The 23,060-nt window shown below is 37.6% G+C and overlaps 3 protein-coding genes across 3 annotated transcripts; 2 read left to right on the forward strand and 1 right to left on the reverse strand.

The window, feature by feature from the left end:
* On the reverse strand, nt 1–6,084 carry LOC141298882 (GTPase IMAP family member 8). The gene is given in 8 exon segments (XM_073829198.1): nt 1–723; nt 845–1,398; nt 2,437–2,510; nt 2,627–3,209; nt 4,198–4,659; nt 5,167–5,240; nt 5,346–5,913; nt 6,075–6,084. Coding segments are annotated over 8 exon segments (3,048 nt in total).
* Nucleotides 6,085–6,294: 210 nt separating this feature from the next.
* On the forward strand, nt 6,295–7,629 carry LOC141298883 (GTPase IMAP family member 4-like). The gene is made up of 2 exons (XM_073829199.1): nt 6,295–6,340; nt 6,866–7,629. Exons 1-2 carry the CDS (start codon nt 6,295–6,297, stop codon nt 7,627–7,629), a joined length of 810 nt encoding a protein of 269 aa, XP_073685300.1.
* A 5,225-nt stretch (nt 7,630–12,854) lies between these two features.
* On the forward strand, nt 12,855–13,725 carry LOC141298884 (GTPase IMAP family member 7-like). Its single transcript, XM_073829200.1, has 2 exons — nt 12,855–12,873; nt 12,962–13,725. The coding sequence occupies exons 1-2, from the start codon at nt 12,855–12,857 to the stop codon at nt 13,723–13,725; spliced, it is 783 nt and encodes a 260-aa protein (XP_073685301.1).
* The last annotated feature ends 9,335 nt before the right edge of the window (nt 13,726–23,060 follow it).

Here is a 23,060-nt window from a genome sequence, read left to right on the forward strand (position 1 = left end):
TTACAAGACACTGCATTCTTTGATCTCCTTGTGCTTCTTTCTATGGCTCAGATGGCTTGCTGTGGGATTGTTTCCCCGCAAGTCAGAAATGATCTCCAGAAGTTTTTTCACCTGATGAGTGCACTTCTCATTGTTGTTGTTAAATGCATAACATCTTGAATGGCAGGTTTTGATCAGTTCCTGAAGTTCTTTGTCGCTGCCACTGATGTATTCAGGTAAAGTCTTGTTCTTCAGCTTCTCTCTACCGGTGAAGAGAATTATAGTCTTTAAAGTCACCTCATCGCCGAACTCTCTCTTCAGATGTGGGAGAACCTCTCTCTCGCCCTCTGTGAAACGGCCAAGCTGCATAACCAGCAAATACACATCAGGCCCTGGCTGAGCGAGCTCTTTGCACTTCTTTATCTGTTCTTCCTGGTTTTTAAGGTCTTCATTAAAGAAATCTGGGGTGTCTATAACCCTAATCCTCATTTCATGAACAGTTTCTTCTGCCATCTTGCACTCCGTTGTTACTGGCACAGAACTGGCATGTGATTCAAAATGTGGCTTTTTTAGGATCGTATTTCCTGTAGCACTCTTCCCACTTCCTGTCTGTCCCAGCAGCACAATTGTCAAAGGTTTCAGCCTATGCACCTTTGCTGATAGTAAAGATACCAAACTGTTATTATCTTCTATATATTACTTTAAAAAAAATTCTAGTTCAATGGAATTCAAAGGTTTTGTTACCTGGATCACTTGATGTCGCCACATTGTCATACGTCCTGGAACTGAAAGAGTGATTGATATAGAGTTAAATGTAAATGAATTAAATTCTTGCTGCTCATAACTATATACCAGCTTACCTTACTGTTTGGTTCTTGCTTTCTGTGTATTTCATTAGTTCTCTGGTTATTTCAGTATTTTTCATGTGTTTGCTGTAAACACACAGTCTGTTTCCACACTCCTTCCGGATTGTGTTGTAGTCTTGTTTGAATGACATTGGTGAGTCCATTGACTGTGAAGATTTTTTTTCACTGTTAACCATCACAATTGTTCTTTCAACCATTTTCTCTCCAAGCTTCTTTTTTAAATCAGTAAACATCTCCATCTCTTCTGGTGACACCATTCTGTCCTGGAGTATGAGGAGGAACACACGTGGACTTGCAAATGATGGCTTCAGCTCCTCCATACTGTCTGCTTCTGGATCTGATGAGCTTGCTTTATGAAAAAGGTCTGGAGTGTTGATAATACAGACCTTCTGACCACCAACATTATCCACAATCTTCTCACAGCTGACTTTCCCTGATCGGAAATGAGCTTTTTGAAAAATTGTGTTCCCTACGAGACACTTGTTGTTGCTTATCTTTCCTAGCAGGACCACTGTCAAGATGCACTTACTTCCAGATGTCGGGCCGCTATTTGCTGTGATAAATTCAAACAAATCTTTGAAAAAACATACTTCCTTATTACAGTATAAATGCAGAACACAATTCTTGTAGAGCAAAATTACTGGTAATTTAATATGGTGGTTCAGCTTGGTTTTCAGCTGGTTTGGTGGTAACCTCAAGCAACATAATACCAAATCCATAATTTCTATTTAATGTAGGTCATATTTTCATAGTTTTGATGATGAGAGCATGTCACCAATATGCTGATGTCTGCTTGTATGCCATATTGTTTAAGACACAATCTTTGAGACCATGTACAGTAACATAAATGGTAAGTTGCATTATTGTTATTCACATTTATCATGTTTTTGCCCCTCAGCTGTCTGCAACCCTATCAGAACATACCAACTGATAACCATTGATTTATCAGACAATTTAGGAAATTGTGGTCAACTGCAACATTTATGAACGGGCCATATCCTTAATCATTATGTTCATTGTGGTTAAATAGGATATAAGGTGCATTACTGTTAACAAATTTAATGAAGAAAAAAAAAAAAAACTTTAATCACTCAAGCTCTCTCAGTTCAGTATTTGCTTACACCTCTGCGATTGCTGGAAGCAATCCTCAAACGCAATTGTGACACACACTCTTAAAAATAAAGGTGCTTTAAAAGGTTCTTCACAGCGATGCCATAAAAGAACCATTTTTGGTTCCACAAAGAACCATAATAATCTGAGTGTCTATAATCTGAAGAACGTGCTTTCGCCACAAAGAACCTTTTGCGAAACAGAGAGGTTCTTCAGATGTTAAAGGTTCTTTATGGAACCATTTAGACAAAAAAGATTCTTCTATGGCACCTTTATTTTTTAGAGTGCAAAATGGCAGCCAAATCATTGGCTGACTAGCCAGTTATTGTTGTAATTGCATAACAAGGTGTATTAAGATCACTTGACTACTTTAGATTGATGTGAAATGCACATACGAAAAAAAAAAACAGCACGTTGATTTGAGCATATTCTTTTAGATGACAGAGAAAAGTAAGACGTTTGAAAAATTTGTAAGATATACCTTTGCTGTTTTCAGACACCCATGACACTTCATTTGTTTGGTTCATTTTTGAAATATCAATCTCCTCATATATCCTAAAGGATTGAGATGATGTTAAAGTTTTAATAATAGGCTTAAAGGGGTTTATAGATTTGAACAGAAACTTTTTTTTTAAATTGATTTAATCACTACTGTCTCACGCATGTCTTACCTCTCAGCAGGTGATTCTTTAACCTGCTTTGCATGTATTTTCTTCCATTCCTTCACTACCTGTTTGGTCAGCTCATTATCTTTTTCCTTGTCATGAACATACATTCTCTGTCCGCACTCATCTATCAGTTTTTTGAGATTCTCATCAGCTTGGTAATGTGGTTCTCCAGATTTTGTCTCCTGACTTTTTCCCTCAACTAGCACTACAATAGTTTTTTCCACCATTTTCTCTCCAAATCTGGCTTTAAAATGGCGGAACATCTTCGTCTCTTCCAGTGAAAGCTGTTTATTCTGCAGTACCAGAAGAAACACACGTGGCCCTGGATATAGTGGTTTTGTCTCCTCTACATTGTCAGTTTCTTGATCTGGGTGCGATCTATGGAAGACGTCTGGAGTGCTGATAATACAGAACGTCTGATCATCTACTTTTTCTTCAATTCTTGTACATGTGTCTTTTCCAGCTATGAAATGGTTTGCCTTTAGTATGGTATTCCCTATCATAGTCTTCTCAATGCTGTTCTTTCCCAGCAGCACCAAAGTGATCTTGTCACTTCCATCAGATTGCTCCGCTTTCGCATTCTCCACTATAACAAGAATAATTCAGAGCTTTTTAAAATCTACTGGATTTCGCATTATTATAATTTAAAACGTTAATCCTCAAAGAAGTCTCTTTCTGTAATCTTGATTTAATTTTACAAGGCAAACAGAGTTGGAATTGAGCTTGCGTATCAGATTAATGACATTATTGCAAACAACTCTAAATCTTTGTCAAGTCAAAACCAAATACTTTTTACAAAAAATAAATAAACTACTAAAATGTATTAAAGAAAAGGCCTACTTACGTTTTAACATGCTGGCTTGTATAACAAGAAACAAATGATGAGCAGGGTAAGAGTTGAACGTGTCTAGCACTCGATGACAGTTGTAAGTAAATGAAAGTGAAAAAAATACTTGTCTTTAATGCATGAGGACAAAGGGCTTGTCCAAAAAAATCTGGTATAACATGTTGAGTCACTGTATGCTAGATAACAGCAGTGTTTTGTTCTAATGTTTGCTTTAACGAAGTAATCTAAAATAATTAATTTGGCTTTGATTATTTATGGAAAATGAGTAAGAGTGTCCAAAGGAAACATTTAATCAATTGTTATTTGTACTAAAGGTAAAAATCCAAGCAAGGCTGCATGTAGTTAGTGAAAATAGCATACGGCAGATTTATGCAAATAACAACCTTACCAAAGTCTACCAAGTCTATTACTTAAATTACAGTCTGTCAGTGGACACTCTAGCAGAGAGTATGCTTAAACAGTGATTTATTTCAGATTCATGATGGTAGTGAATGAAGAAATTGTAGGCAGTTGTGTTACATATGTTTATTGCACCATCTTTTGGTTACACATAGACATTACACTGTAGGATTATGGCACAATTTCAACCACACCTGAGCTGATTTCTAACTGATATATATTCAGTTTTTCTCCAATTCCTGCTTATCCTCCATGTTTTGTCCTATAAGTTGGCTGACCAGCTCAGTGCTTTTCACATTACTCCTATAAACATAAACCGTCTCCTTACACTCATCTAGAATACTTTTAAGGTTCTTATCAGCTTCATAGGTCTCTCTTGCAGTATTTTCTTCGCTACCTATGAGCACAACAAGCATATTTTCAAGCAGTTTCTTTCCAAATCTCTCCTTCAGTTGGGCGAACATCTCCATCTCTTCCTGTGAGAGAGTTTTGTCCTGCAGTACCATGATGAACATACGTGGACCAGCGTATGATGGCTTCATCTCCTCCATACTGTCAGCTATCGGATCTGGGCTTTTTTGGTGGAAAAGTTCAGGAGTGTTGACTATATAAACCATCTGATCGGCTACTCTAGCCACAACCCTCTCACATGTGGTTTTTCCAGCCACAAAACAGTCATACTGAAGAATACTGTTCCCTATCAGGCACTTGTCATCGCTGTTCATTCCCAGGAGCACCATGGTGGTGATCTTGCAGTCACCTCCAAATGGGTTGTCATTCACAGCCTCCCCTTATGAAAAATAAAAAAAAATTTCTTATTTATATTTTTTTATAGTTTAAAAGAAGTCTCCAAGGCTATACAATAAAACCATCAGTATTGTGTAATATTACAATTCAAAAGAGCTGCTTTCTATTTCAGAATATTTTAAAATGGAATTTATTCCAGTGAAGGCCAAGCTGAATTTTGTCAGATGATCCTAATATTATTCTCTTTCAATTAACAGTGTTCACAAAAGTTGTGCTAATTTTTGAGGAAACTGTGATACATTTGTTTTCCAAAGTTTGTTTTATGAATAGAAGGTTCTGATGAACAGTATTTATTTGAAATTTAAATCTGAAATTTGGAATCATTTTGATTATACTTTTGACCAATACAGTAGACAGCATTTGAAGTGGATCAAAACCTTACATCAAAGCTGTCCTAAAACCAAAACAAAACCCGTTCTTGTCTTTTTTTTATTCACTTCAAATAATGAATACTATAGATTATTAATAATTAAACGTAAGTAAGCATTACCTGGCTTTGTCTTTGGTTGTTCTGACTCATCTTTTTCCTTCTGATGAACATTCTTGTTCTTGTCTTCATGGCATCTACAGGATAATGATGAACTTAAGGAAAAAATAAAAATAAAAATTTCAGCTTTGTGAACAATTCAAGAGACATTACCAAATGTTTTTGCATTTGTAGAAGTCTACCTTGCAGGATCAGCTTCTAATTTCTCTGATGTTTTTGTGATATGTATCAATAGCTGTCTGACCAGATCTGACTCTGCCGTATCTTTGCTGAAGACGCAAATTCTCTCGTCACATTCTTGTAAAATCTTTTTGAGGTTTGAATCCTCTATGATGCAGGACTGCCTTGATGCCTCTTTGTCGATCAACACTACAGTAATATTTTTGGTCATTTTCTCTCCAAATCTCTCCTTCAGTTTGGTAAACATCTCCACCTCTTCCAGGGAGAGCTGCTTATCGTGGAGTACTAGGAGGAACATGCGTGGACCCGTGTATGAGGGCTGCATCTCCTCTATAGCGTTAGCTTCTGATTCTTGGCATAGTCTCCAGAAAAGGTCTGGGGTGTTTATAATGTAGAGCAGCTCGTCCCTCATTCTTCCTACAGCCTTTTGATACATGGACTTCCCTGGCTGGAAGCAGCTATATCCAAGCATGGTGTTTCCTATCAGGCATTTATCACTGCTGTTTTGTCCTAGCAGCACCACGGTGACAACGCTGTCATCGTCTGAAACTTGTGCTGTTTTATTTTCTCCTATGATGAATTAAAATGGTTTTCTCACAGTTAAACCAAATAGATAATTGTGAAGTAAAAATATAGAAACTGGCATATAAAATAAAGAAAGTTCAGAAATGTGCAAAAGAACAAAATCTTTAAAAGCCGATCAAAAACTCAAACTAACTACTGTGTCTTACCTTTTGGCATGTTGAATTTCCAGTCTGTTCACCAGGTTGCGAGAAACACCTCTGGTTATATCTGTGGTGAGGTGAAGCAGGGAAATAGTGAGCAAATGAAAGTAAAAACTAGCTTTGTACATATGAAAAAAAATAAACAGGTGGAGTCACAAGAAAATCTGGTACTAATAGGGTCAAGCAAAATATTAGTCATTGTTGAGAGAAACTGTTGCTGACGGAAATGGGCTGTTGTCAATGTTGTCTCGACTCTTCTTCTTTTCCGCGAGGTACGTTGTGTGCTAAAACTTTTGACAATCCAGTACACTGCTAAAAGCTCATAACTGCTTAAACATGATCATATTTGAATAGTTTAGATTTTCGGGAGTGTCTAACGTCTAAAGTCTATTGTCAAATATTCTATGAAAGCAAACAAGGAGTCTGCCAGTAACTATTTGAATTATTATTATTTTTTTTTGTAAAAACATAAAATAAGCATTAAAAAATATAGTAAGTTAACTTGATCCAAAGCTGTAAGTCAGATAAGTGTGATTTGGAGGGATTTATTGATGAGTATTAATATGTGATGACTATATAACTCATATACTTTCGATGTACATCAGAAAAAATATTTAAATGGATTTGCGTCATGTAGGTTAATGTGATATAATGTAATAGCCCAGGCTTAAAATGCAAAACTCAATTGTATACAATGTTTTAGGCATCCCCTGCTCTGTCTCTGTATCCACCAAGCTAGTAAAAATTTTCTGTACGTTTCATTATCTTTTTTTTTTCATGCTTTTTTGTATTGATAGGTCCAACACTTCGCATAGTATTGGTTGGAAAATCTGGAGTCGGAAAAAGTGCTGTGGGAAACACTATCCTTTGTAGAAAGGTTTTTGAATCAAGCTCATCTGCAAACTCTGTCACTGAGCGGTGCCAAAAAGCAATGGTCTATAACCAAAGAGAGGTTAATGTGATAGACACACCCGGAATCTTGAATACCTGCAAATCAAAAGACCTCATCAAAAGAGAAATAGTGAGATGTATTCAGGTTTCAGCACCAGGTCCTCACGTGTTCCTGCTGGTGATACAAATTGGCCGTTTCACTACTGAAGAGCAAAGATCAATCCAGGCCCTGCAAGAGATCTTCGGAGAAGAAGCTTCAAAATACATGATAGTGGTCTTCACTCATGGAGACCTACTCGGTGATCAAACAATTGAAGACTATGTAAAAATCTGCCATGCAGAAATCCGTAGAGTGATCCAGAGTTGTGGAGGTAGATATGTTGTTTTTGATAACACTGACATGAAGAATCGAGCTCAGGTGAAACAATTAATTGAGAAAATTGATGAAATGGTGGCAGCAAATGGGGGAGAGTGCTTTACTCATGAAATGTTTAAAGAAGCGGAAGAAAAGATTCAGCAACAGAAAGTGGACAGAGCGGCTGCAGAGCTTCTGGAATATCAGTTTAGCTTTCTTGGGACTCTTGACAACAGTGTTTCTTTGTTCCAACAAGAATTGATGGAAGGCATTCCCAAACAGTTCGCTCTTGACAGCGGCACTTATGGTTACTAAAGAGACTTGAATCAGACATTTTAGGAAGATGTGTTCATGTTCAGTAGTTGTTTTCATATTTCACATTACTCATTTATTTGATGTGATACAACGTATAGATTTATTTGAACAGAGGTGGCAGAAAATTTGTAGAGTGAATGAAGATTTTCTGATGAGAGAAAAACATTGTTCCAGCCTATGTTGTCAAGACCTCACAGTGATATTTATTGTGCAGTTTCAGTTTTTTCATGTTAGAAAAAGTACTCCTGTAGTAATGGAACAAGATGCTATTTTAATTTGACACATGGAAGGATGTCAAACTTATATAAAGGAACTGTATTCTGTAGTATGTTTTTGTAAAATACATTTATGTAACTGTTTTATACGACTCAGTTCAACCAGGTATATCAGATATATCGACCTATCAATCCATTTCAAGGAGTATGTGCAATATTTGTACTTATGTACAGTAGTAATGGTATCAATTAGATTCACCGTTGTATGCCTGTATTGTAATTACATGCAGCAAAATAATGTTCTGATTCCACAAAGAAATACATTCTGCTTTATAACTGCAGACATAAATGTATTCCTGTCTTACTATGTATTCCTATTCAAAAATATACATGGCATGCATTTAACACTTCCTCAGTTATAAGGATTTTAATTACTCAGTTGCATGACCTTGTGTTAATTGCTAGTGTGCACTGGTGTTAAGGATAAGTGTTCTTTAGATGTGATTGTAATTTCAATATGGCTTATGATTTTACATTTTCTATAGTACTATTACATTTTCTATTGCATTAATTGACTAAAATTGTTATAAATTATGTACAGAGGAAACAGATGTGTACGTTTCCCTCACGTGGACAGCCTCCCTTGAGAAATTGTCAGCATCTTGACGCATGATGCCTTGCATACAGTTTGGTTCGTCCATCACTAGTGCAGAGGAGTTGTATGTTGTTGTTTCTGTTTTTACGCAGAAGATTGTGGAGGACACGAAAATGACAGTAAATTTAACGGTAAAAAACTGTAAAATGCTACAGTAAAAAATGGTTAATGGTAAATTCCCTTTACTACATACAATGAAAAACTGTACTGGACGTTGCATGTCATTTTACAGTAGTATACAATTTTTGGAAGTGAAAAAGAACGTAAAATTTACAGCGAATATCCATAAATTGATATTCCCAGAATATAGTGTTTGTGTGAATGACACTGTGCACCTTCTATACACTCTTAAAAATAAAGGTGATTCAAAAGGTTCTTCAAGCAATGCCATTTGGTTCCACAAAGAATCATTCAGTCAAAGGTTCTTTTAAAGAACCATTTCTTGCTTACCTTTTTATAATCTGAAGAACCTTATTTGCCACAAAGAACCTTTTGTGAAACAGAAAGGTTCTTCAGATGTTAAATGTTCTTTATGGAACCATTTAGACAAAAAGTTTCTTCTATGGCATCGTAAAGCACCTTTATTTTTAAAAGTGCATATGTTAATATTTAAAAGCTGCTTGTGATGGGCTTTGGTTCATCATTTGACTTTCTCATCACCACCTGCTTTTGGTGGTTATCAGTGTATTACAAAGGTACAAAACAGATTTCTTCAATAGGTTGGTACATTAACATTATATTATATTTTATTTAAATGTAAATTTAAGTTAAAACCATAAAACTTAAAACATTGTTACTGTATTTTTTGTATTGTAGGCCTCCACATTGTGAGAGTGCTATCCGTAACTCTGTGGTCAGTGTTGTGCAAGTTCCTCTGGAAATGTGATTAAATTACTAATTACTGATTACTTACTTAATCAAGTTACTTCTCTGCTTACTTTATTTCTAAAGTAACTAGTTACATTATTAGTTACATTACTTTTATCCTGTACATCTATGAAATTTACATGCAATAGTAAGTTTCGTGTCACCTAGCCACAACATCCCAGCATAAACACTCCCGATAAAATATTTGTCATTGAACCACTGTTATTTGTAATTAAAAGCTGCTGCATGCATGGTTTGGCATGGCAGAATGCCAGCAAAGAGCTGACATCTCAGTTCATTGCAGTCTCACAAAGCTCTGTTATAATAACCCAGTAAACATATAAATGAATCTTTTATAATGTCTATTCATGTGTTATAATGATGGGATTCGTGAGCACGTAAATTTAAGTACTGCACAGGAGCTCCGGCATTTTGAGCAGTGAGAAGATTCAATCTCTGACTGTCCATTGCAACGCTGCAAGTGATATAAATACTACCTCAAGTAATTTATTAGTTTTTAGATGTTGAATGTTTAGATATTTCTATTTTGCGGGAGTCCTGTGAATCTTCTTATTCTTAGCACCCTATCCCGCATACACACGAGTCTCTGTCTGCCCACACTTGCCGGTCTCTCCCGCACCGCTCTGTGTTGCGTCGGGTCCAGCAGGACTGCAGATGTAATCCACTGGCACTGGACTCCAGTGGCGGAGCCAGGATGTTTTCATAGAGGTAGCCAGGGAGGGGCCAGCAACCAGTCTGGGGTGGCACAATAATCTTCATTATTTCAATATAAAAATGTGTTTGAATATAAAGTACTGGACTGTTTTAGTGATTAAAACGAAACTGAATACAAATAATTTTCACTTAATTGTAAAGATATTTTTTTGAATTAGATCAAGTAATACCGAGTGAATTTGAATGTAGGGGCTCACTATTGCGCAGATAGCTTGGTTATGGTTCTCAAAACCCCCAAAAGCTTGTTCTCCAACATTGCATACTCATGAATAAGACATGCAAATAGTGATAAGAATGTGAAAAAGGCCAGAAGTCAACAGCGCATAAATGCCAGAATGTAAAAAAAATTATTTTATGCATTTAAATTGTTTCATTTTTGTCTGTACTTTACAAATTAATGAGAGAAAAACTAATTAGCACATATTTTCTAATATAAATGCACTGTGCTCACATTTACTTGTGCATTAACTAACAAATAAAAAAAATACATATCAGCTTGCCCCTTGTATGTGATCTCGAATTGCAGAATGTATTTTAGTATATGCATTTGAGAAATGCATGCACAGTTTGCAGCTTTAATCGCCTTTTTCATGACTTAACTGACGACAGAACCATGCTTGTAGTTTCTTGTGTGCTTTTTTTTACGATGAAGCGATATGTGTGGCCTCTTATTTGCGTAAAGTTAAAGAGTGTGCGCCGTGAGCACAGAGAAATTGCTGACAGGAGAAAAAAGTTTGTTTTACTGACATATAGCCTAACAACATCTCATCAGACAGTTCACTATTGTTCTACTAAAGCTCATTTGGTTCCTGTACCTTTGATTCGTGCCTGGTGCTGAAGTACGCGTCTCAAAAGTCTCCCGTTTGATGTGGTCATAAAGAGAAACGGTGGTTCCGTGTCTTAATAAATGCACTTCTTGTTAAGAAATAAAGCCGGTTTTGAGTGGGGTGATCAATCTAGGTCACCCCCCTGACCACCCCCTGGCTTCGCCACTGCTGGACTCGTCAGCAGAAGTTGATGCGTTGCTTTCCACACCCTGTACTTTCTTGAGAAGTTTTACCGCTGCCGTGCTGCCCTTTTAGCTGTTTTAAATTGGATGTGGAGGAACGCTGGTGTGCTGCACCCTTTTTACAATTTAGATGATAAAACACCGCATTGAGGTAACGCAGCAGTAACGTATAGAGACATCGGCTTGTAACTACTCTGATTACTATTTAAAAAAAATAATGCGTTAAATGACTTAGTTACTCGGGAGGAACTGCGTTTCTTTCTCCATCCTACTTGCCGGACAAATCGCCTTCCTTCGTTCTCGGAACAAATCACATAATTGAGTTGGAAAGCTTCATCCGCTACAAAAGTAGGGAAAGGAAGTTGGCTGTTTAGCACCTGAAGGATGGGCATCTGGTGGGATTCTGAGGTTTCTGATTCACATACTGTATTCACGCAGGGTTTCTGTGTCGCATATGTTGTAGTTACTCAAGTTTATTTTATTTTTTTTAATGTATCTAAAGCTCAAATCGCATCTGAAAATTTCGCAATAGGTGGTCGGCACCCTACACAGCGCCTTTGCAACTCTATAAGAAATTAATGACTTCATGTCTATTGGCCCTTGAATAATACAACAGTGCTAGATGATAAGGGCTTGCATACATACAGCACATTTTGCAAACAAATCGCACCTGACAGTCTAGCTAACTCCCTTCCAAGCATTATATTTTTCTGTAAAATTATACGATTTCATACGATTATAATTAAAGGGGGGAGGAGTGTTTATAATATAGAGCAGCTTGTCCCTCATTCTTGCTAAAGCCTTTTGATACATGGACTTTCCTGGCTGGAAGCAGCTATATACAAGCATGGTGTTTCATATCAGTCATTTTTCACTGCTGTTTTGTCCTAGCAGCACCGCAGTGACAACACTGTCATTGTCTGAAACCTGTACTGTTTTATTTTCTACTATGACGAATTAAATTTTTTTTTCTCACAATTAAACCCAATAAATAATTTTGAAGTAAAAATATAAAAACTGCCATAAAATTTTTTCAGAAATTAGCTGAAGAACAAAATCTTTAAAAAGCCAATCAAAAACTCAAAAACAAACTATGTCTGATCTTGTGGCATGTTGAATTTCCAGTCTGTTCACCAGGTTGCGAGAAACACCTCTGATTATATCTGTGGTGAGGAGATACAAGTAGTGAGCAAATGAAAGTAAACGCTGGCTTTGTACACATACTAAAAAATAAACAGGTGGTGTCACAAGAAAATCTGGTACTAATAGGGTCACGGAAAACAAATAGTTTCAGTCATTGTCGAGAGAAACTGTTGCTGAAGGAAATGGCCTTTTGCTGTTTGAGGCGTTCTCCTTTTCCTCCAGGTATGTTGTGTGCTAAAACTTTTGACTTGGGTAGTTTAGTATGGTTTGTAGTAAACTGTTGAAAGTTCAGACCTACTCAAACATTTATCATGTTTAAATAGATTAGAATTTTGTGAGTAAATGTCTAATGTCTAAAGTCTACTGTCAAATATTCTGTTAAAGCAAACAAGGAATCTGCCAATTACTATTGGTTAACTTCGAAGTGTGATTTGGAGGGATTTATTAATGAGTATTAATATGTGAGGAGTATATAACTCCTATACATTTGAAGTACATCAAAATATTATTTTTAATGGATTTGCATCGTAAAGCTTATATGTACATTAATGTGACACTATGTAATGGCCCAGCATTAAAATGCAAAACTCAATCTTATACAATGTCTCAGGAATCCCCTGGTCTGTCTCTGTATCCACCAAGGCAGTTAAATTGGTCTGTACATGTTTCACTATCTGGTTTTTTTTACACTCTTTGCTGTGTTGATAGGTCTACCACTTCGCATAGTATTGATTGGAAAAACTGGAGTTGGAAAAAGTGCTGTGGGAAACACTATCCTTTGTAGAAAGGTTTTTGAATCAAGCCCGTCTGCAAACTCTGTCACTGAGCGGTGCCAAAAAGCAGCAGTCTATGAACAAAGAGAGCTTAATGTGATCGACACACCCGGAATCTTGGATACCAGCAAATCAAAAGACCTCATCAAAAGAGAAATAGTGAGATTTATTCAGTTTTCAGCACCAGGTCCTCATGTGTTCCTGCTGGTGATACAAATTGGCCGTTTCACTGCTGAAGAGCAAAGATCAGTCCAGGCCCTGCAAGAGATCTTTGGAGAAGAAGCTTCAAAATATATGATAGTGGTCTTCACTCATGGAGATCAACTCGGTGATCAAACAATTGAAGATTATGTGAAAGCTGGCCATGTAGAGCTCCGTAAAGTGATCCAGAGTTGTGGTAGTAGATATGTTGCTTTTGATAATACTAAAGTGAATAATAAAGCTCAAGTGTGGAAATTAGTTGAGAAAATTGATGAAATGGTGGCAGCAAATGGGGGAAAATGCTTCACTCAGGAAATGTTTTATGAAGCAGAAGAAAAGATTCAGCAACAGAAAGTGGACAGAGCGGTTGCAGAGCTTCTGGAATATCAGTTTAGCTTTCTTGGGTCTCTTGACAACAGAGTTGCTTTGTTCCAACAAGTATTGATGGAAGGCAATCGTGAACAGTTTGCTATTGACAGCGGCAATTATGGTTACTAAAGAGACTTAAATTAGACATTTTAGGAAGATGTGTTCATGTTCAGTAGTTGTTTTCATAATTCACATTACTCATTTATTTGAAGTAATACATTTATTTCAACAGAGGTGGCAGAAATTCTAAAGAGTGAATTAAGCTTTTAGAAAAATATAATTCCAACATATGTTGTCAAGACCTCACAGTGATATTTATTGTGCAGTTTTAGTTTTTACATATTAGGAAAATGACTCCCGTAGTGATTAAACAGACATATCAGATATATATTGTCTTACCATTCTTTCTTGTTAAAGCTAACATATCTTAAGAGTAAATTATGAATATTAATGTACAGTGATTTGATCCTGCTGATTTTGTACGTTTGTTCACTGACAAAGAGTTTTTTTCTGAAAACCTATTAACAATGCTGCTGAGACAAACTTTTACTAAGGAATAGAGAGAAGTCTTAAGCTAAAGGCGGCCGTACACGGTGCGAATTCGGACAGTCGGAAGACCGTATGGTCACGCACACGTCATGAGTGACTTTTTTTACGGACGCAGTGGTACACGGCATGATTTTAAAACCTGCCGATCATATTCTGAGAGGAAGGCTGTGTATAATATACTGTGTATGTACTGTTCAATAAAACTGCTCTCTGTCTATCTCATAACTGCATATAAAAAATATGAGCTGTGATACTTTGCTACACATGCAGGAACCGTCTGATCACCATTGCGTGTGTACACTCGTTGCAAACTTGACAAAACTTCACCTCTACAGCAGTGCTAATTAAAGACATTGGAACTGCAATGCTACAGCACTGTAATGTATGTTTTAACCAAGTATTATGCACGTCGAGGGGGCTAGTTGGCCACCACTATAGCTAGCAATAGCTGTAGCAAACAATAGGTGATCGATCACCGATCGATACCTCATACAGCGCTCGCTGTTCTTGCCAAAGTTCAGCGAGGTTATCCTCTTTCTCAATAGTCGTGTGGCTGTCATGTTCATCTTCTTCTGTGGTTTTCTTTAGCTTCTGATTGGTCATTTGCAGTTTGCTCAACAAATCAGCTGAGAAGCCCCTTGCTGCGTCCCAATTCGCCTACTTATACTATGCCCTAAAAGTATGTACTCTTTTTGTAAAGAAAAAGTACATACTTTTGAGTATGTAGCAGAATAGTAGGCAGTCTTTGGGACATACTACTTCGTCATAACTCCTTCTTTAAGGGACGCTCTGTTGCTTAGTTACCTGAATCCTGTCACTGTTTAAACTGCCCTGTCAATCATCACAGTTAACATAATCTACATTGCGTTTTAATTTGATTTCCTACCGTATTAGAGAGAAATGAAGAGGCACGTTAATCCACGAGTCTTTCATGCCGAGGACTCTGCTCTTGTGTTTGCATAATTATGCCTTTAAACGTTAATGACCAAACCTATCATTATAAAAGTTCATAATGTTGCTGCTCATGAAATATAACGCGGATTACATTAATAAAATATTTTTTATCAGGTTACAGACTGACTATTTATTTATCACTCTCAAACCCATTTCTCTACCTGTCCGTTAGTCGTGCATATCCTCCATGTTTGTAGTTGTTTAAAACTTTTTATGCGTGTTTGTAGTTCTAATCGAATCCTCGTTCACCGCGCAATGTGTTGTGGGCAATATTAGCCGTTAGAGTGTGCATTGATCCGCACTTCGAATTCCGAAGTTAAGTAGTAGACCATCCGGGAATCTTTGGAATACTTTTTTGAACATACTACGATTTGGGACATACTAATTCTATTTTCGAATACTATTTAGGACGGATAGTATGCGAATTGGGACGCAGCACCTGTCTGCAGCCTGCAGATCGAGGCGGGGCTGAATCTGGGGCGGGGGCGGGCTGCACGTGTCGTCCCGCCCACATGCCTTCTCATTGGTTGTAGGTAAATGAATAATGTCGAGATAACGTTACTCCCACAACTCATCTCATAGGTGGCAAAGTATTGACGTTGAATACATTATGAAGTTAAGGGAAATGAAACAGCAGATGAAATAGCAAAGGAAGTTACTAAAAATAATCAAATTGATTTTACAGTTATTATTAGAGGAACACAAATTATTATAAAAAAAAATTAAAGAAACAATGGCAACAACAATGGGAAGAAAATAGGAAAGGACGATGGTTTCACAAGATTCAAATGAGAGTGGGAGAAATAAGGTGTACAGAGAGGAATAGGCGAGAAGAGACAATAATATCAAGGCTTCGGTTTGGACACACGGGATTAAATGAAACATTACTGAAAATAGGTTAACATGGCACAGGGAAATGTGAATATTGCCGGCATGAAGAAAGAGTGGAACACCTCATATTAGAGTGCAGGAAATATGAAACTGAAAGAAGACAATTGACTTTGGAGCGTAATATGGAATTACCCATATAACCAAAAGATGGCAGCACAGGATTATTTATTATGCAGCTGACTTTTAAACTCCCTAATTTTTTCAAGACGTCTTGCTTTTCGATTTATTATAAAATTACTAGTATAATAAATTGTAGTACTTCTACTATCCTTAAGTATATATTATAGGAAGTGCAGAAAATCATTAAGCTCACACACAAACAGCCAATAAGGGTAAATTATTTAAATACTAATATATAGTTCACTACAAATACATTAAATAATTATGGTATAATAATTAAATAATGCACTCAATGTGAATCGATAGGAATATTAAATATTTTATAAAATTTAATAACATCTTTTAAGTTTTATCTTGAACTCTAAAATCTATTGATCTATTAACCATACTTGTTCCCGCTGTAGTTTTGTTACTCTAAATTTAGTCTGAATCATTTAAGCTCTTTTTTGCCATCAGCTTGTCAGATGTTTGGTCCAGTTATTACTGTCAATCATAGCAATGAATCGCGCATATTTAGCCGAATTACTCTATTTTTTTAAACTGGCATCTGTCATTCTCTAAACGGTATACATGGACGTTTGGTCCTCTTAGACAAACAACACTTTTCTTCGATTGTGAATGGATTATGTAGAGAAAACGAACAAAGTACGCTCATATTACGGCACAGTACAGTTGACCAGAAACGCCTTAGCTGGCTTGACTAAACAAGGAAGTAATCCGATATGGTAAATTAATAGCGAAATTAGAAGTAATTAAAATATGTTTCAATTTAGTAGATAATGTATTTGAGCACAGAGGAACCAGACTGCTGTTTCGCATGTCACTAAGATCGGGAATGAGAATCAGAAATAACTGTGAACATTATTATCTTAAATAAATAACAGTGAAATTCATTTATGTGTCGTCATAATTCATTCATGTGCCATAAATGTTTTTATTTATTAACAACTATATATAATAATAAAAAAAAGCTGTAAATAAACACCACTGGTTAACATTGCATAACATGCTTGTAAATGTATGTAACCTTGGACCACAAACCAGTCATAAGCGTATGTTTTAATTGAGATTTGTACACATCTGAAAGCTGAATAAATAAGCAGAGGATTCAGCGTTTATATTAAACTTATAATTCATAAGTATAGTTTCCAACTGCATTTGGCGTCAATCCATTTCACTAACCAATGAGATGAGTTGTGGGAGGGATGTTGCGTCGACGTCATTAATTTACCTGCTACCAATGAGAAGGCATGTGGGCGGGGCGACACGTGCAGCCCCACCTCGATCTGCAGGCTGCAGACAGGTGCACTTGAATCAGCTCGTTCAACAGCACACGTCACGTCTTCAATCCGACAGCTCCCGAAGTTTTTTGACATGTTTAAAAATGATCGTGAGGTCGTGAAGTGCTCGTAAGGCACTCTGCTCGTCTCGTAAATTGTCATACACCATACGAGCCCCGACCATACGAGAAGAGACGATTCCCTCCGATAACCACAGAAATCGCATGCGAGCTCGTACGACCTCAAAAATCGCACCGTGTACGCCCGCCTTAACGGTGCGTTCACACTGGCACGTAGCGAGCGGGGCGAAGCGAGCGTTTTCAATTCATTCATGTGGAAGTTTAGCGTAAACGGTCGCGTGGTGCATTTTGGGATTGGAAGCGGCGCGAAGAAGGCGTTGAGAGCAGCTGAGAGCGTCAAAAGGTTGGACATTCCTCAACTTTATGCAAATTTCGAGCGCAAAACGCCGGCGACAACCAATCGCTGTGAAGAGTAGGCAAGGCAAGATTATGACGCGTGTTTCTGAAACTGGTGGATTACTGAGCTGAAATCACATATTATTGAAAAAGTCACGCAAAAGTAAATGTACTTTGCATGTTGTTAGTATACGCTACAGTTATTTTGCGAACCGCCGTTAAAAGAAGACAATGGAACGTAAATAGGGTGTGAACATTGTTTTTCAGAGGCGTGCTCTGTCCTAAATTTGACACTCCCAAAAGCAGTGGCGTTGTAGCGTTGCCAGCGGCACTGAGCGCGGATTTGACGCTGTAGTGTGAAAACTAAACTGTAGCGTATACTAACAACATGCAAAGTACATTTACTTTTGCGTGACTTTTTCAATAATATGTGATTTCAGCTCAGTAATCCACCAGTTTCGGTAACACGCGTCATAATCTTCCCTTGCCTACTTCTCACAGCGATTGGTTGTCGCCCAGCGTTTTGCGCTCGAGATTTGCATAAAGTTGAGGAATGCCCAACCTTTTGACGCTCTCAGCTGCTCTCAACGCTTTCTCCGCGCCGCTTCCAATCCCAAAATGCACCATGCGACCGTTTACGCGCAACTTCCATATGAATGAATTGAAAACGCTCGCTTCGCCCCGCTCGCTACGTGCCAGTGTGAACGCACCGTAAGGGTGGGGTTGGGCTCATCGCTATGTATGATGTCAGCATGCTTATTAAGTATGCACACAGTGATTGGCTGATAAGGGAGGGGTCTCTGTCAGAGATTTGTTCATAGAAATATTGAAAAGCGCAATATAATGTTGCCATATTCAAATAAATTTTTTTAAACAACTGTTGCCACATTCAAACAAAGATTTTTAAATTCATGCCAAGTGTCACTTATTAAACAAGTAAATGTTCAGCTAATTGTCAGCCTTTACCATGTGTGCTTCTCATTAACAATTAGCTGATATGCATATAAACAGCCTTTTTAGAATAGAATAGAATAATCATGGCTGATAGTAATTATTAAACTATTAAAGTTCTGTTACATAAATGACAGCATGGATCAGCTCTAACCTTCATCTTATACACTAGGAGTAATATAGGCCCTATTGATCCATTTATAATGTATCATCTGATGTGCAAGATTTTTTGAAGCAGTAAAACATCTGGCTCATACCACATCCCAATCAGGTTGAGCAAAACCATCCATTTCCCAGGAGTGGATTGCTGGAATGTAAGTATACTGCAGTAAAAGGACTGAATTATAAATCTCTTAAACTAAACCACTAGAGGGAGTATTAATGTCCAGCCGCTCCAACAGAGGATGCGGGAGCACATCGGTGGCCCAGGGAACACCGTAAGCCTTTAAAGCTGACCTCAGTCTCAAATATAGAAAGAAAGACAATCCAGGTAAAGAGAATTCTGCACTTAGTTCATTAAATTATTTGAGACCATTATCACAATAGATGTCATTCTATGCATGAACCCCAGCATCAGACCAAGCTTTAAAAACAAAAGGTTTGTTACCCGTGCATAAATAATTATTATGCCATAATGGAGTTGTCTTAGTATATAAAAAAGGGCCACCTGTAATTTTCTCCACCTTTTCCATGCATCAAGTGAATGTTCAATAGACGGTCCATAAGCTTTCTTTAGGGATTTTGAAATACCTGAAAAGAGGATATCTTGTAAGCGGACAGGATGGATAATATTCACCTCCAGAACTTGCCATGGAACTGAAGAATCTGGGTTAGCCCAGGATTTGATTTCCCTTATCTGAAAGATAGATTATATAATTCAAAATTCGGAAGTGACAGACCTCCATCTAATTTCTTACGCTGCATCATCTTAAGTTGGATTCTGGGTTTTTTCTTCATCCATATAAATCTAGAAGTAGCCGTATTAAGCTCCTTGAAAAAAGCTTCAGGCGGTGGAAGAGGCAACATGGAGAATAAAAAATTAACCCTGGGGAGCGCATTCATTTTGATTGTAGATATTCTTCCGTGAAGGGCTAGACATAAGGGGGACCACCTGTCTAAGTCCTCCTTGATCTTATTAAGGATCGTTTTATAATTACAATTAGAAATGAGATGTATTGAGGGAAATATAGTAATAACCAAATATGTAAACTGTTTGACTATGGGAACCAGGGAACGTAAACTACTACATTCTTGTCTAGCTGCCTCATTTAGACGCATAAAGGCAGATTTACTCCAATTTATTTTGTAACCTGAGAGATCACCAAATATGTTGAAGAGGTTTAAGCACTCAGGAACAAACACAGAAATATTATCAGCATAGAGAGAAGTTTTATGTAAGGAATTTTTTGCAACGCAGGTAATGGGTTTACGCAGGTAATGGGTTGTATAGTTAAAGTTTGACGTACTACTTGTGCTAGTGGTTCCACTGATAAAGTAAAGAGCAAGGGCGATAATGGGCATCCTTGGCGGGTGCTCCGGGCAAGAGCAAAAGAGGAAGATACTAGAGAGCCTGTAAGAACCCGTGCTGAACAGCAATTGTAAAGCATTTTGACCATTTTGATAAATCCCTATCCAGCCCCTACATGATCAAGAACCAAACCAAAGAAAGCTCCATTCGATCCTATCAAAGGCCTTCTCCGCGTCCAATGAAATGACAGCGGATGAGGTCAGATAGGAACTGGACCTATGAATAATATGTAGAAGTCGCCTGATGTTATCAGAGGCAAATCGATCTTTAAGAAAACATGACTGGTAGAGTTGGGGTACTCAACTCTACCACTCGGACTCAAGCTTTTAGGACTCGGGAATTGCAGAGTCCAGCCGAGTCCAGGGACATTTGACGAAAATTTTACTGACTTGATGCATTATTACGGAAGTAGCATTCAATATTCGCACGTGTATTCGCACGTCTTGCCAGTACTTGAAAGCCTGCTGGTTTCTTTGCATACACACACCAAAAGCGTGCTCACCGAAAGCGCCTTTCAGTCAGCATGGATATGCTGAATTAAGTTTTCTTTTGCCACTTACACGAAAAGTAATGTCAAAATGCACCGTCTTGAAGAGTATTTATGCAAATGCAGTCGGTTTTGTCTTGAGTGAATTTGAACAGTTGGGAGAAATACAGATGTGTCAAAATATATGATCTGTCAACCCATTCTCACTCCCGAGGCGTCAAAAACTGCAGAACGGTCAAGTGCCTTCCGCGTCATATATGAGACGCCAAAGGTCGCCCTAGGCGTCAGTTTGTCGACGCGTAAAGAACTCCACTGCTTTCAATTGATTGACTTATGAACAATGGAGTTATCATTGGAGGACCACCAGGGGCGGTAATTTTTCCCCAATGCCAACAACTCCACACGGATTAAAGACAAGCGATAAAAAATTGGATTAAAAAAAAATGGATTTAGATCGCTTCAAGAACCATAAAGGTAGGGTTTCCGTCTCGTATAATCATCGATTTATGAATGAAATTTTGATATTTGTCTGTCGTGGGAAAGGGATCATGTAAAAAGTCCACACTGTTAGCCTGACCATATTTTTTTTACCATAGTAACTGACCCTCGACCATGTAATGTGTAGTCAATCCCTTACGAAAATTACCATGTTTTATTGTAGTAAAAGTATTGATAACCACAGTTTTACTACAAATGCCATGGTTAAACTATGGTTAGCAAAATTAATTTGTTGTTACCATGGTTTTCTGAGGGGAAAAATGTCAGAAGTGTGGGAAATAAACTCATGATTTTGAGCTGAGGGTAAAAGGGAGAATGTCTTTTCTTATCAAAATTGTGAGATATAATCTCGGAATTGTGAAAATAATGTCAGAATTTTGAAATTCAAACTTAAACTCAAATTTACTTTTTTTTAAAAACTCTTTTATTCCATGGCTTCTATAGACTGCTACTTAAAAACTGTCATTAACCCTTACAGCCTCATTTTCATACAGATTTTTTTTTAATGCCATCTTCCCTGTCTAAGGTCTTACCATTCGTCATATAAAACCCAAAACACAGCCACAATAAGAGATAAGAGGTGCATTTTCTGCTCCTCAGGTCTCATTCACTAAGCTTCCTACCCACCCCGTTGAATTTATACATTTTCTTTATAGCAACAAATAAAGTCAAGTCCTGTCATGCCCTATAATCTTTCACATTCTAAAATCTGTTTCACTCTGAAATATGTCCCAATACATAATCTATAACTTCTGTTACATGACTTTAAAGTTTGCTGAGCAGGACACTAATTATGAGATGGTGTAAAATCAAAAATCAAAATGGCAATATGCAATAGAGGTTTGCTTTTTTTTTACATTTAAATTGTCATTGCCTTATTCTAGTTGTAAAGGTTAAAACAAGGTTAAGATGGTGACAAACAGTAGTGTTTAGTTGGACTCGGACTCAACCCATTTGGACTCGGACTTGAGTCCGACTCGCCCCGTTTTGGACTTGGAATCGACTCAGACTCGAATGGTTAAAGACTTGGACTCGACTCGGACTCGACTTAGGTGGACTCGAACCCAACACTATGGACTGGTCGTAGTTTATGATTTTATCTATACAATTACTTAGTCTATGGGCTAAAGTTTTAGCGAAGAGTTTTACATCTGTGTTGATTAAACTAATAGGCCGATAACTGGCACATTCTAAAGCACTGGTCTCAAATTCAATTCCTGGAGGGCCACAGCTCTGCGCAGTTTAGCTCCAACCCTAATTAAACACACCTGATCTAGCTAATCAAGGTCTTGAGGATTACTAGAAACTTCCAAGCAGGTGTGAGTTGGAGTTGGTTGGAGCTAAACTCTGCAGAGCTGCGGCTCTCCAGGAATTAATTTGAGACCTCTGCTTGTGTTTTTCCAACCTTCTACCCGTGAAAGTGCACCGAACGGCAGTCAAACCTGTGACTTCTCACTCGTGAACTCGTACAAGATCGATGTACTCCCAGTTCCGAGTTCTGACGTAACATAGCCTGTAAAACAGCTATGTCAACACCTACGGGTGCGGTGTTTATGCAAGTGGTACACAGTGAAAAAATAGACTTTAGGGCAATATAACGTTGCAAACAAATTAATAATAATGTAATAATAATAAATGCACTCAGGCAGTTTGGGATGACTTGCCTGGAACACTACAAAGTCGTGAGTCGTGATTTTAAGTCGTGATTTACGAGCTCAAAAACCCGCCTGGAACGCAGCATTAGTTCAGGGGGAAATCCATCACTACCTGGAGCTTTATTTTTTTTAAGA

The sequence above is a fragment of the Garra rufa genome, chromosome 23 (genome assembly GCF_049309525.1).
Source record: "Garra rufa chromosome 23, GarRuf1.0, whole genome shotgun sequence".
Classification (NCBI taxonomy): domain Eukaryota; kingdom Metazoa; phylum Chordata; class Actinopteri; order Cypriniformes; family Cyprinidae; genus Garra; species Garra rufa.